This window comes from Camellia sinensis, chromosome 1 (assembly GCF_055761805.1).
Source record: "Camellia sinensis isolate YWXY chromosome 1, ASM5576180v1, whole genome shotgun sequence".
Taxonomy (NCBI): domain Eukaryota; kingdom Viridiplantae; phylum Streptophyta; class Magnoliopsida; order Ericales; family Theaceae; genus Camellia; species Camellia sinensis.
In genome coordinates, this window is record NC_138961.1 from 182,325,146 (window position 1) to 182,343,917 (window position 18,772).

The window sequence follows — 18,772 nt, forward strand, 5'->3', positions numbered from 1 at the left end:
TATCTTTAAACAAACTGAAGTCTTCTCCCAATCTAGGACTCTTGTCCATATCCAAGTTGAGTTCCCTCTTCATTCTAGGACTCTTGTCCCTTATCCGCTTATCTCGGATTCCGATATCTTCGGAGGCAACCTCGGCCTAGCCGAGATGACCTCGGCACAACGACCAAGACACGTGGCACCTCGGCTGACACGTCAGCGTCACCTTGCCACGTGTTGGTACTCAGAAAATATATCATCACAAATATACAAACAAAAAAATTCATACATAATAATGATGTGACTTAACGAGGATCATTCACTTTAAAATAAAACAACGAGATAAGTTTATTTACAATAATAGTATTATCACATCATTCTTGTGGAATTTTACGTATAAATTTTATGTATGGTTACAATTTTGTATAGTCATGTATGGTTGAGTCTTTAAAGTTGTGTTTGGTTCTTGAATTTGAAAATGAAAAAGAAAAAGAAAAAAGTGTGTGAAGTATAGTTGTATTGGACCAAGGGCTGGTGTTGTGACTAAGTCATAACAGCGTGTCATAGTGTCTCGATGGGGGCTTTTTTTGAGTATTTTTTGATAATCCGAACCGTTTATATGATAGAGTTTGTTGAGTAAATCATTTATATAAAAAATTAAATTGATTGGACGTTTATAACTCAGTAACAAAACCACATTTTTTTTATAAAAAAAAAAAAATACGATTAACGTGATCTTTGTAATTTTTTTTAGAAATAATTATAATATGACCATAGGGTTGTAGATTTTCGATTGACTTGGATTTTTGTATGAACAATATACTCGATGAATCTTATAATATGAACAATTCGAATTATTGAAAAAGACTCATGAAAAGCTCCCATTAGGACACCACAGCACTCTCCTGTGACTAATGTTACTGCACGATTTTCGAATTCAGTTGTATTTCATCCATATCTTACTTTTATTGATTCTTTTTATTTTCAAATTCATACGTAAATATTTGAATATAAAACATCGAAAGTATCTCTTATATAAAAATAACGTTGAGTAGGTCTAGTAGGTCTAATTTACTTCTTAGGTGGTCATGTTTCTTTTCATTTGTTTTTTTGTTTTTTCTTTTTCTCAATTAAAGGGTAAGGATCATTAGTCTTCAAGTAATTGGAATTTTTTTTCCCCTTCATGTTTTAACCACAGGTTTCTCCTCTATCTCTCCGCTATTTTAGCTGTAAAAAAATATTAGGTTTCATAATCACACAACACAATAATAATATTATATATGCACACTTGACTTTACCATGAACAAAATCCATTTATTTGATTGAAAATCAGATTGCTGTCAATCAAACACACGTGGGGGCATTCGTGCTTGAACATGGATGTAAAAAAAAAAATACACAAATCAAAACTCGTGTGTTGTACACTGGAAAAACAAAAAAAAGAAAGAAGGTACATAAAAACTACTGATCATATATATATCACATAGCCACAGGACCAACAGGTAGGAATATGTACAGAGAGAGAGAGAGAGAGAGAATTATCAATGATCAAAAAGAGACAAGAAAGGAAAGAGTTAGTTGGGGGTGTTGAGATGGAAAAGAAAGAAGCTTTGGAGGGTAGTGAGATCAGCTCTGTAGTGGGTTTGAGTGAAATGTAACAAATCTGACCATGTGAAATCTGGATACTTCCTTGGCCCTTCATCTCCTCCTTCTCTGTCAATTAGATCCTGTGGAGGACTCACCACTTTGTCTTCTCTTGGGCACACAAAGTATGCCAGTGATCTTCTCTCTCTCTCCTTGTTCACCACTGCCCTATGCATGCAACTCTTGTATCTTCCATTACATAATGCCTACATATCAAACAAAACCGCCCACATTATAACTCTCTTTTTCTTTTCATTTTATTTATTGCCATATATATAACAAACAATCATACTCCACACTCTGCAATTATGTTGAGTTCTAAACTCTTTACAAGATCAGAGTTAGAGAGATAGATTGCACGATTAGATAGATTTATGGACAAAGGAGCACCGTGGTATAGTGGATTGTTTTCTTTAAAGCAAAAGAAAGTACAAACATGCCTATATACCCATATGCACACTTGCATACAATCTTCCATGAATGTTCTTATTAAATAGGATGAATTCTATATATAAATGTGCGATACTTATTATGTGTACGTGTAGAATAAAATAATAAAATGTATATGGTGACAAATAATTTTTTTTTTCGATTATCGAACAAATTGGATCTAGTGGTTTGAGCCATTTTGGAATAAATAAGAGTTACTAAGAAAAACTTATAGTTAAAAAAACACATGTTTGAACATCAACTAGTGTGTTAAACTCACAATTGTTGTGAACAACAACAAAATAAATAAATAAATAAATTGAAAAGAGAAAAAGGGTAATTTACTAATTTGTAAGTGTCAAGAGCTTTCTCACAAGCGCACAAGCACACCAAAAAATAAAAAATAAAAAAAAAGTTTGTAGGGACGGACCCAAAAGACTGTCGCTAGAACCAATTTGTACCAATTTGATGAATTGTAGGACTTGTGCATTTTGAACATGAACATTTTATTTATTTATTTTTTATTTTAATCCAAGAAAAGTTGACTAATGTGTTAAAACAGCTACAATACAACACATTGAAGTGGGCACCCTCTTGTAATATCACTTGTCTTTTCAAGAAAAAAAAAACTTGTCAACATCTCAATTATATTGTTATTTTTAACCAAAAAATTATTGTCATGAGTTACTTGTCAGTGCCATATATCTGTCTTTCTTGTTGAACTGATATACTCATAATCAAGTCATAGTTTAGCTCTGATGACTTAATGGGATGTATCAAAATAATTTGTAGCATTATTAACATCAACATAAGAAAGACTTGGCAGCAATATTACCCACATATAATTTTAAATATTGGTTGATACTAGTTGTATTAATAGGATCTTAGTCTATTGATATTAAATTTTTTGATATATTGACTGGTATTATCTAATATCTGCCAATGTATTATTGTATTATCAATACTGATACGTATATTCTCATAACGATATTTAAAATCATGATTATCGATGGCTGAAAGGTTAGGTAGTTAGCCTACCATGAATGTGTCACCAATGTTAATGACAAGGGCATCTGGGCGAGGTCGAACACCCTGCCATTTGTTATTAGCAAAAACTTCGAGGCCTCCAACTTCGTCCTGATGAAGAATTGTTAACGACGTTGGATCGCAGTGAGGTCCTGTGCCGAGGGTGAGGCCAGGTTCTTTGCAAGGTGGATAATAGTTGCACCTCATTATTGAACTACCATCTGCAAAGAATTTCCTGTAGTGTAATCGCTCGATTCCCAGGCTAATCGCTAAGAGCTCCATAAGCGCTAGTGATAATCGCCTCATTTCTTCACAGTATCTTTCAAAAATCAACCTGGAAATGAAAATGTTTTGCATATATACTTTAATTATGTTGAAACGATAATTAACAGTGCAGGTGAAAAATATAGTAAAGTTGCTTGAAAGATTTAACTTCCAATAGTCCCACTATAGTGATTTTTGTTGGCATGTTACACTTGGACTGGTAAAGAATAAAAAGAAATGGACATAATACAAACACAGTAACAGGACAGGCTGTAAAATTAGGGACAAGGGGTGACAATATAATTCAATAACAGTATCATAATATTGACCACACAATTCAAGAATTTATGTTTGATTACTCCACTTGTGCTGTGTTTAATGTCTAATCTTTTACAAAAGCCCAGATAAAGGAGAAGAGTTGTGTGCTAGGTAGGTTGACAATCAGCACCTAAAACTTCTTATCGAATCCCTTATGAACATGAATCCTAATATCTCTTGATAGAGCTAAATGACGAAAAAAAAGATTCATGTAATCAGTATTACTTAATTGGGATACAACACTTTTTTGAGTTTGGTTTGGCTATGAATGAAGGAAGACCTTTCACTAGTCGCGGCACGTGACTTTAATAAGTGAAAAAGAGAAGAAAAAAAAAACAAGTAAGCGTACATACACGTGATAGACATATTAGTGTTGCTATAAACACAAAAAATAGTCACAAAAACAAAACAGAAGGCATATGAATGGACAAAATTTTGTAGACCAACTTCTAAAAGATTTTGATCATTCATATATATGCTGTAATCAGTTTCTGTGTTCCTATATGTTTAAATTTACAATAAAAGTTACAAGTTAAGCTCACCCTGTCTCTTTAAAATCATCTCCCAGGATAGATTTGAAGTAATCCACCACCACAGGGCCATTGCCATGGTAGCCAAAAGACAAGGTCTCCTTCCATGGCAGTTTAGACTTGAACCGGTCAGCATGGGCACCCGAATACCCACATACGCTGCCCGGTTTTCTGCGAGCTCTAAGCTTCTTGTTAATGGGCAGCTTGAAAAAAGCATCCATGTGATCATGGGCAGCTCGAATGAGGCCTTTGTCGACGCCATGGTTAGTAACTTGGAAGAAGCCATGGTTGAGGCAGGCGGTCTTAACAAGCTTGGCAGCACATGAGGTTGCAGCCTCATCTCCTTTAAAGAAACCCTCTAGATCTACTAGGGGTTCACTCAGCTCTTCTTGAGTGTGTAATAAGTCTTTGTGTGGCCAAATGAACTCTGTTGGCAAGGTTGGTTGCTTTTGTAGCAAAGATGTGTCAAAATATAGAACCTTTTTCTCTCTCTCATCTTTGATCTCTATTGGAGGAGGACATAGAAGAAGAGTTGGGGAACTTGAGTCCATTGGGAAAGACACATTCTCAATTGAGTGTTGTAACCCAATGAAGCTATTTATAGAAGAACTTACAGGTAGGAAACAAAAGTACTTGGAGCTAAGGAACAACAGAGAGAACCTAAAATAACATATCGAATTGAGAAATGGAATTTATCACAGAATTTATTTTAATATTTTATTTTCCGTCTCATCTCATGTGTATTTATACAAAAAAAAAAAAAAAAAAAAATTATGTATCTATACGGCTTATAATAATTAGAAAAGACTTAAAAAAAAGTTAGGAATACAAAAACTATAAATGATTTTGAGTCCTACATTATATGGGATCCATGGTGTCTGTGACTCATTATGTGTTAGGTTCAGTCTATTACTCACTTTTTCAGAAATTGAGACTTGCCATGTGACAAGAAAAATAACAAAGGAGATGGAAATTTCTAGCAAACTATTTTGATAAGAGAGCAGCTTCTCTAGTCAAGTCTGGCCCACCGTGGGCCCATTTTGGGCTTGACAATCCGAAATGTTAATCTTGTGGGGCATGTGGAGCAAATTATACATATGGAATTAAATTTGTTTGAAAAATAATTAACGCTAAGCATATTTTAAAAATAATCTATCTAAATTTTTTTTTAATCAAGTATGATTTAATTAAATAATTACTGATATTAATATGATTTTTGATATGAATACTCTATTCATCAGGATTTACAAGAGAAACCGAGCCCATTTCTAATAATGGACCGAACTGGAGAGAAGTTGCTTTCTTTCAATAATATGGTGCAATATTGATCTGGCTCTCCTTTTTACAACAACAAGACACATTAGCAAAATCTATAATTAAACAGCTTGAGTTTAAAATTAAAGAAAAATAACTTCCAAGTATTGCTTTTTTCTTTTTCCTTTTTAAATCACATATCTTAATAAGCATCATTTTAATTTAACTTTGAACATAAATTGGATGACTACAAAAATATTTGATTTTTAGTTTTCAAAAATAATTTTCTGAATTTTCAATTCGTATTTTTATATTTTTAATAATTTTTTAAAAATATTTTAGTCAATTTTTTTTTAATTTTTAGATTCACTTAATCTTAATATACTTAAAAAGTGATGAAAAAATTGTACAAAAATCTTAAAAAAATTATTCAATACAACAATATACGAAAATGTATTGAATTTTTTGTACTTTTTTGTATTTGGTGAATTTTTTAAAGTTTTTTTTTTTAACAAACATGATATACTTTTTAAGCGTATTTGGATTAGGTATATCTAAAAAAATAAAAAATATATATGTAAAATATTAAAAAAAATTATTAAAAATTAAAAAAAATTAAAAAAACTTAATTTTCACTACGCCAAAACAGGGCATTAACGGCGGTTTTCGTTATCGTCGTTAATACCGCCGTTAATGTATCTTTAACGATGGTTTCGTTACCGCCGTTTAAAAAACCGCCGCTGAAGTATCTTTAACGGCAGTAATAAAACCGTTGTTAAAATAACTGCCACTAAAGTCCTCTTTTAACGGCGGTAACGAAACCGCTGCTAAAGCCCTCTCATTACCGCCGTTAATGACGGCGGTTTTGCCGGCGAAGCTCCGGCGAGTGGTGACCACGTGCGGCTAGAGATTGAACATGACCATCTACAATAAAGCAAAAGTAATGTTTAAATATCTGTTTAGGAAATATATTTTATATAGAGTGGCTGTGGTGGAGTGGTTGGTGTGCGTGGTTCAGAGGTCAAGGGTTTGAGACCTGAGGAGTGCAAGAAGAGAGAGTTATTTTTTAAAAAATTTGAACCTATTTACGGCGGTAAAGAACCGCCATTTTTGGTTTTATATTACTGTCATTTTTGGTCAACTTTTAACAACGATAATTTACCCTTTTACGACGGTTGTACATTTTCTGACACGAGTATAAATGGCGGTCCTAAATTACCGTCGTTAAAGGTTTTAATAGCAATTTTACATCCTTTAACGGCGGTAAAAAACTGCCGCTAAAATCTAATTTTGGCATAGTATTTATGGAACCAAAGATGATTGGTGTCCAAGGCCTGCCAGGTGACATTGGGTTAAGACATAAGTACTTGTAAAGTGATGTCGGAGATTTAACTCCCTTAGATACTGATTTTTGAGAAAGTAAAAACTATGGCTGAGTGATTTATAGTAGCCATGCCTATGTTGAATTTGGGAAGAGTAGTTTTGTGAGAGTGAAAAGGATTTTGGAGAGAGAGAGAGAGAGAGAGAGAGAGAGAGAGAGAGGAGGGAGAGAGGAGTGAAGAGAAAGGCCAAGGCCGTCCCATTGGAAAGGTCGAAGAAGAATAGAGATGTTAAGGAGCCAACAACTGGGACGAGTGACGCCCTTTTTAACCCTTTGGTCACTGTCTCAATAATCAAATACAAATACAAATAAAACACTCCCATGTACCTGTCTCTTTCCTTTCTTTCTCCCTTTTCTTGTCTCTTCTCCTAATTCAATTTTGCTTATAACTTGTCCCAAGGGCCCCCACCCCTATTTATACATACCCATATATATATATATATATACACACTAGTGGATATATGCTCACCAGATGGATGTATTTATTACTAAATTTGTAAAATATAAATTTTGATTTTAAATTAAAAATACATATAATGCTTGTTACTTAAGTTGTAAGGATATTATTAAGATCTTACGTTCAAATCTTATTTACTTTGTCATATACTTTTTTTCTATTTTTCTTTTTGATAGAGAAAAAACCAACTTGGCAAAAAGAAAGAGCACACCACTATGGAGAGATTTGAAAAATTAAATTAAATTTATAGCATAACTACCCATATAACTTATATGGAGATATTTCAAAAATATTTAAAATATGAGACATAAATATATCAAAAGAAAGCTTCTCTTCGTAATAATATAGATTAATAATTAATATATATATATATATATATATTTACTTGTGTCTAGATGCATGCACAAATGCTTTTTACTAAAATCTGTCAAGTCTTATCTATAAAATTTTCATTTGGCTTTGAGCTCAATTTTACATTACTTTTGGATCCTTTTCAACATTGAAAGTAACACAACGCGTCAAAATTACTCCCTAGGCTTATGTTTTAACTTGGAACTTCACTACTAGAAAAGTGGCTTTTTGTTACTGACTATTTGACCGTCGCAAAAATTAATAGTTGCAATAGTAACCTTGATAATTTTTTCTTTTATTTATTTTGCCCTTTTTCTTATACCTATGCCTTGATAGAGACTGATTTCCCCCTAGACTCTCCTTTCTCCTAAATCTGATTTCTCACGATCGTGTCTGAGTAAGGAAATCTTATTTCCCTCTCTCAATTTCGCTCTATAGATCACCATGGTCGTCTGAAGAAGAGACTTTTAACAGTATGAACTCTCTCTCTCTCTCTCTCTCTCTCTCTCTCTCTCTCTCGTCTCTGTGAGTCTCTTCGAATCATTCATTCGTACTTCAACTTCTTCGTCTTTCTACTTCGATCACTTGTTTCTTATCATCTGAACTCACTCACAACCATAGATCACCTTTCGACGAAGCTTTGGTTTGAATCAGTCCTTCCTCATCTACTTCAAGTACAAGCTGAACCATTCAATTCTTGATTGTGTATTTTCTGTGTTGCGAAAATGATGAACTTACTCTGAACTTGCTTGATTTCAGTTCTGAATTCGAATTATTATTATTATTTTTTGTTATGTTAGATTGGAGCATGTGTGTGGATTTTAACTTATAGTCGTATTGTGGTGAATTTCATATGTGCTTTGTAGAAGACTAAAGAATTTGATCTAAGCATTGATTTTTTTTGTGCTGCGAAAATAATGAATGTGTATTTTCTATATCCAAATTTCAGTCATCTCTTATGTAATTTGCTTGACAATAGATTCGGACCTTATAGCGTTTGATAAATAACAAAATTGGATAGATTATATACCTGCTCAATCCAATCCTTTATTGTTTATATATTTGATATATTCAATGAGTCAATCTTTTTTTCTGTTCGATGATGTAACGCCTCCAAAATAAATGCAACTAATCCAACTCATAAGAGAAGTGTGTATGATAGAATTGATATACTTTCATTCATCAGAGTTCGTATGACAAAAGATAACACATGCAGTATACATTCATAAATGTTCATCTTGAATCTATAGCATGTAATACCAGTTAGTAATTAACAAAATAAATGTCCTACGGGTTTATATCTTTCCAAAACATTGCTTAGTTACAGCAAAAAGAAGAGTCTAATTCAATACAACTTAGCCCTTGGCTATACAAAATAAATAAAATAAAAAGAAGCTCTTGCTCTAAGTTTCTCCAAACTATTGTCTCGGCGAAGCCATGTCTTCAACACCTGAAAATGGTTCCCAAGGAGGGTGAGCCAAAGCCTAGTAAAAACATACTAACATAATATATAAGAATTAACAAGGTATAAGTATGATGCACATGTTCATCGTCCTACAACAAAATCTTTATAATTCTTTCCAAAACATGTTATGCCAAACTCGCATCTAAATTCATTGATTTTGGTTCGATAGACACCTCCACTGTATTTAACCCATCAACAAAGGATACACCTCACAAGTTTCCAATAGATAAAATCATCATACAAATACATTCACTTCTATTCACCATTTTATGAACATTTTGTCTGCGGGAATCGTCACCCATGTATAATCATGATTTTTGGACTTTCACCCTGGACGCTCCGGTCAACTTAATTCAATGTAGTCCATCCCTTATCTCCTCCCAAACATGGAGTATATCCCCTATCTCCTCCCAAACATCATACATATGCAATGTAATTAAAGACATAATCATACATGGAGTACATCCGCTATCTCCTCCCAAACATCATACATATACAATGTATATCATTCATAATCATATTCAATGATAATGGTTAAGGGATTAGTTTCAATTCGCCTAATCCACATACGATGTCTTCAACAATCATGACTATCCTCCACTGATAGCCCAAAATAGATATTTCTAAACAAATATACAATCTCTATAACAGATAAATCATTAAATTTCTATGGGTGAGTGATTAAACAAATCCAACAACACCATTCATGTACACATTCTCCCAGTTTCACATTTTCTATACCAATTTTATTATTTATACAAAATAATTATTCAGGACATTTTAGGGCAAAGCTCCTCATTTTTCAAATATTAACCCCAAAGACCAAAGTCAACTATTTTAATACAAGATTACTTCATATCTAAACCCCATGATCATTTATATAACACCCACATAGAAACCCCTCTTTTCAAACTTGAACCCAAACCCTAGGTTTGCTCAAAACATCCCCAAATCTCACCGTTTTCACACAACAACCTATAACAAAGTTAAAACTCATATTAAGGTGTAGAGAGTCCCTACCTCAAGTTTAGAAGATCAATGGAGCAATGAAAAAACTTCAACGACGCCAAAACCAAACTCCAATCGGATCAAAACAGAGCTCTCAAGATGCTCTACCCTTTTCCAAATGACACTAGGGCAGAGAGATCAATGGATCTAGGAGGAAATGTAGAGAGAGAGAGAGAGAGTATTTTAGAGAGAGAAAGAGAGTCTAATTTTAGGATTTTTGGTAGAAAAGGTCTAAAAAATTAATGTAAAAAGTCATTTTCACGATCTGATATACGCACAGTCCGCTCGAGCGTAAGAGTTGACGCTCGAGTTGCGCTCGAGCGTCAGACACAAAAAAAATTGTTCTGCTCGAACGCAAGAAAGGCAACTTGAGTGCTAAGATAATAAACAAGACGCTCACTGCTCGAGCGCAAGAAAGGATACTTGAGCGTAGAAAACACACATCCAGTAGTTTTGTAGACAACAGACCAACGCTCGAGTGCAAGGAAGGCCGCTCGAGCATAGAAAACACTCTCCCAGTAATTTTGCAGATCTGCAAAGTACTGAGAGTTTGCAAAGTCTGCTCGAGCACGAGAAGTGCAGCTCGAGCAGAGGAGTAAAATTGCAAAGCCCGCTCGAGTGCAAGAATGGCCGCTCGAGCGGAAGAGTAAAAATCTGGGCAATAAAGGTTTGAAAAAACAAGCAACCAACCTGTTCCTAACTCATAACAATAATCCAATAACCAAATTTAAAGAGGATTAAGGGGAAAACAACAATAAACAACATTCAGAAACCATAAACCTAAGTCCGGACTACCACAAGTGTCAAGTCAAAATCAGGATTACTATAGATGAGATGCTTATGATCGAATAGATTAGTGTTTTAGATCTTTTCATTTGCATTGTTCTGTGGCACTTGGAGGCCATTGTTCATCTATGAATTTTTTACTTGGAAACCTGTAACAAGAATGGTTTGAAGAAATAAATATGCTAAGCTACTGATGTATTGAAAAAATATATATATTTTTTTTTTAGTTTTCATCCTGGTACTAATCAATTGAGCCGTTTTACTATAAGTGACTAAGTTGGCACAATGGTTGTATATTCTGTTATGTTCGGTGTAATTTATATTCTTTTATCTGTATATATGATATGATTTTACTTTCAATTGTTAATGCTTTGCTTATTGGTGAAATCCATATGATGGAGCAGATATGTATCGCTTGGTTATCATCCTTCCGAACAGTGGCTACTAAACTTGTTAGTTTCCTTATACCTTATGAATTAGTTGAATCATATCTTAGTACTTTTGGTTAGGAAGGACGTGCAATATGTATTTTTGTCTCTTCTGGATACTAACAATGTTTCTTACCATTTCTACGGTTCTTTCTCAAGTTGGTTGGAGGAACTCTAAGATTTTGTAATGTGCTATTCTTTTGAAAGGCACAGTTATATATATATATATATATATATATATATATATATATATATATTTTGTATTTGAGAGGGACTATTTGACTCTTTCACCACATTGGAGGGCATACAATACGCAGCCTCTTGGTGACATTTTTTTAAGAGGAAAATGCCGATGAGTTCCTCTTGGAAATATCCACAGGCAAATATTTTTTTTTTTTTTTCTGTCACTTGGCTTTTTGACCTTAGGCTTTTTCACTAGATAACTAGTTCATGTAAGCTTTTGGCGGCTCCACCAGGTATAGTTTGGGTTCTTGTGTTACTGTGTATTAAAAATGAAAATAAAAATTTACATTTTGTGGTTCTATTATAGGACTATTTTGTTAGGAAAAGTCAAAGTAAATATTTAGAATACCCCTCAAGACATGATAGTTTATTGATAATTCTACTAGAATGCTTGAGGATTTTTTTTATTTTAAATTTTTGCTAGGTAATGTAATGGGAACAACAAGAACTTGCCATATTTTTTGGTGCCTTACAGAGCAATGTTGAAGGGAACAAATATGTGGGTTGACTTTCCTTAAAAGCTACATTTTGATGTTATTTCCTTCTTGAAGCAAATTAGAAGATATTATGGTGTTGTATGTTATTTTTATTATTTTAATTTTTTTGAAAGATTTTGAGTTTTTTGTTCTGTTTCTTTGATTTGGTGACAACCAATAGTGATAGTTTATGCTTAAAGAAGAGTAATTAGAAATATTACTATTGTTTCATTTGTGCGCATAAAACAGTAACTTTTGTTTCTATAGGTCCAATTTTATTTCATTTAAATTGCTCTTAAATGATAGAATTGTGTTTGTGAATACATTTCTTTTACAACATATAGATTGTACTTCCCTGGTGACAAATGGGCACTATTCACAAATAGAAAATTTATCTAAGTAAGACGCATCTAAAAGAGGAAAAAAAATTACATAAGATTTTTAAAATATTCACTAAATACAAAAAAACACGAAAAACTCAATTTTCCAGAAAATTAAAACCAAACACATGTTTTTCAGATTCAATTATGCTCAAAATCGTTCTCTCTTTTTATTTTTTATGACAATGATTAATGTGCCAATGAGTCATGCATTTGTTATTGTGATGCTTTGCAAACTCATTCTTTTTTATGGATGTGTACAAAAACAGTTAAAGAAATAAAAAGATGGACAAGAATTGGATTGATTTGCCAAATCGGATGTCAGTTGATTACGTGAATGGGATTGATAACTTTTTGAGATTTTCATCTAACGATAAAGATGGAAGTTCATCTCTTAGTTGTCCATGTCTATTTTGTAGTAATCGATGCAATTTTTCATGAAAGGTTGTAAGGGAGCATCTTATTTCCAATGGGTTTTGTGGGGACATATTTTGTGTGATAGGACGTGGCCAAGGTGACGCCAGAGTGTCAGCCAAGGTGCCACGTGGCTTGGTCTTGAGGCCGAGGTGATCTCGACTAGGCCGAGATTATCTACGAAGATATCGGAATTCGAGATGAGCGGATAAGGGACAAGAGTCCTAGAACAGGGGAGGATCTCAGTCTGGATAAAGATAAAGCTCTTAGGGAGTTTATCTCTATCTAGCTGAGAGTCCAGAGCTCGAGTCCATTGAAGTTAGGCCTCTACAGAGATCAGATCAGTGCTAACTATAAAAGCAGGGCAACCCCGTGGGTCTGAGGTATGGAAGATTACTGAGAGTAATAAGCTTTTTCTTGTGAGCTTAAGCACAATTTGCTATCTTTGAGAGATATTGATTACTAACATGGTCGTTGGAATGCCCTTGGGTGGATGAACTACTGCCGGATTCTTATCTTTCTATGATAGGTTGTTCGGGCTTAATCTATTCTGTCGATACTCTCTAACTGAGTTCTCTATTTGGTTGTGTGGTCAAAAATCAACACCCACAATTTGGCGCCATTTGTGAGAAAGTAAGGGGAATAGATGGCCAACAACGAGCAAAAAGAGAAGATGGGGGACGATATCCCCAGTGGGAGTGGTAAACAGGCAGATCCTAACATAGAGGAGGAAAATCATTATAAAGAACCACAGGATCAGAATCCCAGGGAGAAGGATATCGGCCAGAAAGTGGATGCACCAAAGAAGGTAGGCCGAGACGAGTATTACAACGAAGGAAATGGAAAGATAGATGCTTGAGGAGGGACGGTGATATGAAGGAAATGGCAAACAAGTTGGCAGACCTACAATCGGTTATTAACTTCATGATACAAAAAAACGTTATGCAACCACCGTTTCCACTAAAGGAGACGCCGATTCCAGCAGCCAAGAATGACACCTAGAAAGGGGGGCAAAAAGTAATTCCAGCAGTCTCTCAGCATAAAAAGGTAAAGGAACGCTCACATTGGCCTTCACGGGATGTCGAGCGAGCAGAGTCAATGAGAGGACAGTCTTAGAGGACGCCTCGTACCAAGGGAACTTATGTCAAGGAACATCGGCATGTTCAGGGAAATGACCTTTGTTTTGACAGGAAGAATGAAGAGAAGTCCAAGAGGACACAAAACGACACTGGGAATAGCGCACCAAAAAGGCTGAAATCCGTTGACAGCCGAGCTCTTGGTTGGACTAAGGAGGATTTGAGGGACTACCTCCAGAGGAAGCGGCAGAATGCCGAGGTCACATCCCCCGTCAAATGGAGAACATCGTTCTCAGTGGAGTTGGATCGGTTTGAGGCCCCAAAAAGGTTCTATATGCGAAGGTTCCAAATTTATGACGATAAGTCTGATCCGAACTTTCACGTCAGCTTATATCTAAATTCAATGGCCTTGTATACCGAGAACGAACCGTTACTATGCAAGGTGTTCTCCTCATCCTTTGGGAAAATTGCATCGGATTGGTTTCACAAGTTGTCGAAAGGAATTGTGAAGAGTTGGAAAGGCCTGGCCGAGATATTCGTGGCTAGGTTTGCCACAAACAAGTTGCAACCCTTAAGGGTAGACTCCCTGATAGCTTTGAAAATCGGCAAAGGTGAGAGCCTTAGGGCTTATGCCAAAAGGTTTTATGAGGTGTTCAACCGAATACCAGGATGTATTCAGGAGTTAGCAGTCGTATGTTTTAAGAATGGCCTGGAGAATGATTACACGTTCGGAAGTTGGTAGCGAAGACTCTACCAAAAAGTATGGAGAAGCTCATGGCAAGGATCGAGAAATATGCTAAAGCAGAAGAGGATACATCGGGAATGAAGGCACCAAAGCAAGAGAAGAGAAACGGCTCGTCGAAGTAAGGCCGAGGTAATACTGGATTTAACAGACAAGAAACAGGGTTGAGCACTGCATAGGCAGTCACCACTGTGTTCCGGATCTTGGTTTATAGAGTTCTAGAAAGGATCAGGAACCAGCCATATTATAGAGTGCCGAAGAACATTCCTGGGTAATTTATGGGAAGAAGCCTTGGGAAGCATTGTGCCTACCATAATGAGGATGGGCATCTGATTCAAGGGTGCAGAGCCCTAAAGACACATTTGGAAGGCCTAGTCAGACAGGGTCACTTGAGGGACCTGGTAGATGAGGCCAGAACAAAGGAAGAGCAGGCAAGACTGTCCCAGACATCGGTTGCACCACATCTACCATAACCACAGCAAGCAGAACCTCAGGTAATCAATATGATCCGCTCAAAGGTTAATGAGAATGGTATATGAGGAGAGACACAGAAGGTGAAACACTTACAGCATGTGTGTCAGATCTAGCAAAAGAAGCCTAGGACAGACAAGTACCGGGGACCCATGGCGTCCTTTACTGAGGCAGACCTAGACATGGTGCATCATCCCCACAACGATACTCTATTGGTGACCCTCAGGATTGGAGAATACCAAGTAAGGTTGCATTCTGATTGACCAAGGCAGCTGTTGTGACATTATGTATGTCAGGTGTTACAAAGAGCTTGGCCTTCATCATGAGGTGCAGACAGGTTCAATGGAACGCCGACATGGCCTTTGGGAGCAATAAATCTGGAGGTTCAGGTGGGCACCAGAAAAGTAAGCATAGAGTTTACAGTAATTGACACCCCCTCCCCTTACAACGTTATCTTAAGAAGGCCATGATTACACACAATGAGGGTTGTTCCTTTAACACTACACTAGCTATTGTGGTTCCAACGAAGCGTGGAATTGAAGAGGTTAGAGGAGATCAGGTGCAGGCAAAAAATTACTCCATGGTAGCAATAAAATCCACTTGCAAAGTACGAGAGACGAAAACAGCAGAAATTGAAGACGATGACATGGAAGTTGTAGATGATGTCGGCAAAGAACCAGCCGAGAAAAGTGAGAAAGCCTTGAAGAAAATTATGATCCAAAAAGAGGATGAAAATCGCTTCTTCCTTCTTGGCATAGGCTTGGTTGAAGATGAAGAAAGAGAGTTAGAAGCTTTCTTATGGGCCAACATAGAAGTATTTCCCTGGACGTCATACGAGATGCCAGGAATTGACCCCGAGGTCACATGCCATATGCTTAATGTAGACAGGTCGGCTAAACCTGTCATCCAGTGAGCGAGGAGGCCGACGTTGATGCATGTTGAGGTAGTTGAGGAGGAAGTGGACAAACTGCTGGAAGCCAAAGCCATTCGCGAGGTGAACTACCCTACTTGGCTGTCCAACACTGTGGTGGTGAAAAAGAAGAAGGGCAAGTGGAGGGTTAATGTTGATTTCACCAGCCTGAATAAGGCTTGCTCGAAGGACAGTTTTTCACTTTCCAAGATTGACCAGTTAGTAGATGCCACTTCAAGGCAAGGAAAGATGAGCTTCTTGGATGCTTACAGGGGATACCACGAGATAACAATGTATCCCCTTGATGAAGAGAAGATTGCATTTATCACCCCAAAAGGGCTGTACTGCTACAGAGTGTTGCCTTTCAGATTGAAAAATGTAGGAGCAACCTACCAGAGGTTAGTAACCAAAATGTTTAAACACCTGATTGGCAAGATAGTAGAAGTATACATTGATGACATGGTTGTGAAGACTAAAGAACCTGAGAATGACTTGAAAGCCGTTTTTGACATCCTGAGGGCATATCGGCTTCGATTTAATGCTTCGACATGCACCTTTGGAGTCAGGTCCGGTAAGTTTTTGGGATATTTGGTTACCAGAAGGGGCATCAAAGCAAGCTCGGATCAAATCAAGGCCATCATTGACTTGAAAAGCCCGACATCGGCAAAACAAGTGCAGATGTTTATTGGAAGGGCCACAGCCCTGAACAGGTTTATAAGCAGAAGTTTGGATAAGTGTAAACCATTTTTTAGTTTATTAAAGAAGGCCACAGATTTTTTGTGGATAGAAGAGTGCGAAGTTGCCTTAGCCGACTTGAAAAAAATACCTGACAACATCTCCAATTCTTTCAAATCCAATACTTGGAGAGGAACTGTTTTTGTATTTGGCAGTTTCGGAGCACGTAGTGAGTGCAGTGATAATCAGAGAAGAGAAGGGAGAACAAATGGCAGTATACTATGCGAGTAAAACCCTAGCAAGTGCAGAGACCAGGTACTTACCCCTGGAAAAATTGACACTAGCCTTGGTATTGGCTTCGAAGAAACTGAATCACTACTTCCAAGCCCACAAGATTGTGGTACTAACTGAGCATCCTTTGAAGTCCATGTTGCAGCAAGGAGATCTGACAGGTAGGGTAGCCAGATGGGCAGTAGTGTTTAGCCAATATGACTTGGAATTTAGGCCCAGAACAACAATTAAGGGCCAGGTATTGGCCGACTTTGTGTCTGAGTTCACACTTGGTGCCATCCCACGTCGAATTTCGGTGAGCCGCAGTTTGGGGTGCCTAGGAGAGTAGGAAAAAACCAAGCTAGGGCCAAAGAACCCCACTCAAGTAAAACAAAAGAAAGAAGAAAAACCAAAGCCCTGCAACATCTACATCGGCGACTCCTTCCGCCTGTTTGTTGATGGAAGTTCAAACTGCCAAGGAGCGGGGGGCAAGGGTGATATTAGTATCACCAGATGGGCGAATGCTAGAACAATCTATTCGTTTGGGGTTTAAGGCCTCAAACAATGAAACAAAGTATAAGACACTAATCGCAGGGTTGAAGTTAGCAGCAGCAATGGAAGCCGATGAAGTGGTAGTCTTCTGTGACTCCCAACTTATTGTGAATCAGGCAACAGGCGAGTGCACAGCCTAAGATGAAAGAATGATAGCCTATGTTAAGGAAGTTATTAGATTGGTAGCATTGTTCCAAGATTGTCGGCTACAACAGGTTAGCCGAGATGATAATAGCCATGTCGATGCCTTGGTTAACCTGGCTAGTGCAATGAAATCAGGAGAGGCAAGGACAATAATGGTTGGTTATTGATCAAGCCCAAGTGTGGAACCACTAATCACAGAGTACAAAGCAATATGTGAGGAGATGGGACCAAGTTGGATGGATGCAATAGTGATGTTCCTTAGGGATGGCAAGCTACCAGACGATAGAAAAGAAGCACATAAAATTAGGTTAAAATCAGCCAGGTTCAGCCTAACAGCAGATGGCCACCTCTACAGGATGTCCTTCACTGGTCCCCTTTTGAGGTGTGTACATCTCTCTCAGGTTGAAGACTTCTTGTATAAAATACATGAAGGAGTATGTGGAAGCCATACTGGGGGTAGATTGCTCATAAGGCCATTACTCAGGGGTACTGGTTGCCCTACATGCAGAAGGATGCTGAAGCCTATGTCAGAAAGTGCAAGAAGTGTCAAAGGTTTGCACCTTTGATACATTAACCAGCAGCAAATTTGAACCCAGTATCCAGCCCTTGGTCATTTTCCCAGTGGGTCATGGACCTTGTTGGACAATTGCCCCAAGCAACTGGGCGAAAGAAGTTTTTGCTGGTAGCAATTGATTACTTCACAAAGTGGGTAGAAGCTGAACCCTTTGCGAAGATTCGAGATATTAATGTGAAGAACTTCATATGGAAGAATATTGTCACCAGGTTTGGGATCCCAAGGGCAATAATAGCAGATAATAGTACACAGTTTGATAGTAAGCTAATCAAAAGCTTCCGTGCGAAGTACAAAATCAAGAATTACTACTCTACTCCAAGTTTCTCTCAGAGCAATGGTCAGACATAAACATCCAATAAAACTATTTTGGATGGGATCAAAAAGAGGCTGGAAACAGTAAAGGAAAAATGGGTGGAAGAGTTGCCCAATGTACTCTGGGCATATTAAACTACGCCAAGAAGATTAACTAGGGAGTCTCCATTTGCCATGGCTTATGGCACTGAAGCAGTTATCTCACTGAAAGTCGGC

At 36.8% G+C, this 18,772-nt stretch overlaps 1 protein-coding gene across 1 annotated transcript; it reads right to left on the reverse strand.

Moving 5' to 3' along the window:
* Positions 1-1,427: 1,427 nt before the first annotated feature.
* On the reverse strand, positions 1,428-5,168 carry LOC114263235 (gibberellin 20 oxidase 2). Its single transcript, XM_028203741.2, has 3 exons — positions 4,200-5,168; positions 3,088-3,409; positions 1,428-1,826 (listed from the first exon to the last, which is right to left on the reverse strand). Exons 1-3 carry the CDS (start codon positions 4,736-4,738, stop codon positions 1,551-1,553), a joined length of 1,137 nt encoding a protein of 378 aa, XP_028059542.2. The 5' UTR covers positions 4,739-5,168; the 3' UTR covers positions 1,428-1,550.
* Positions 5,169-18,772: the final 13,604 nt, after the last annotated feature.

Bases quoted from the DNA above. Each gene is read 5' to 3' on its own strand.
- LOC114263235 (XM_028203741.2), bottom strand. From the start codon at position 4,738: ATGGACTCAAGTTCCCCAACTCTTCTTCTATGTCCTCCTCCAATAGAG. The intron at 3,410-4,199 runs GTGAGCTTAACT...TTTCATTTCCAG, and splicing joins GATGATTTTAAAGAGACAGG to GTTGATTTTTGAAAGATACT. The intron at 1,827-3,087 runs GTAGGCTAACTA...TTTGATATGTAG, and splicing joins ACATTGGTGACACATTCATG to GCATTATGTAATGGAAGATA.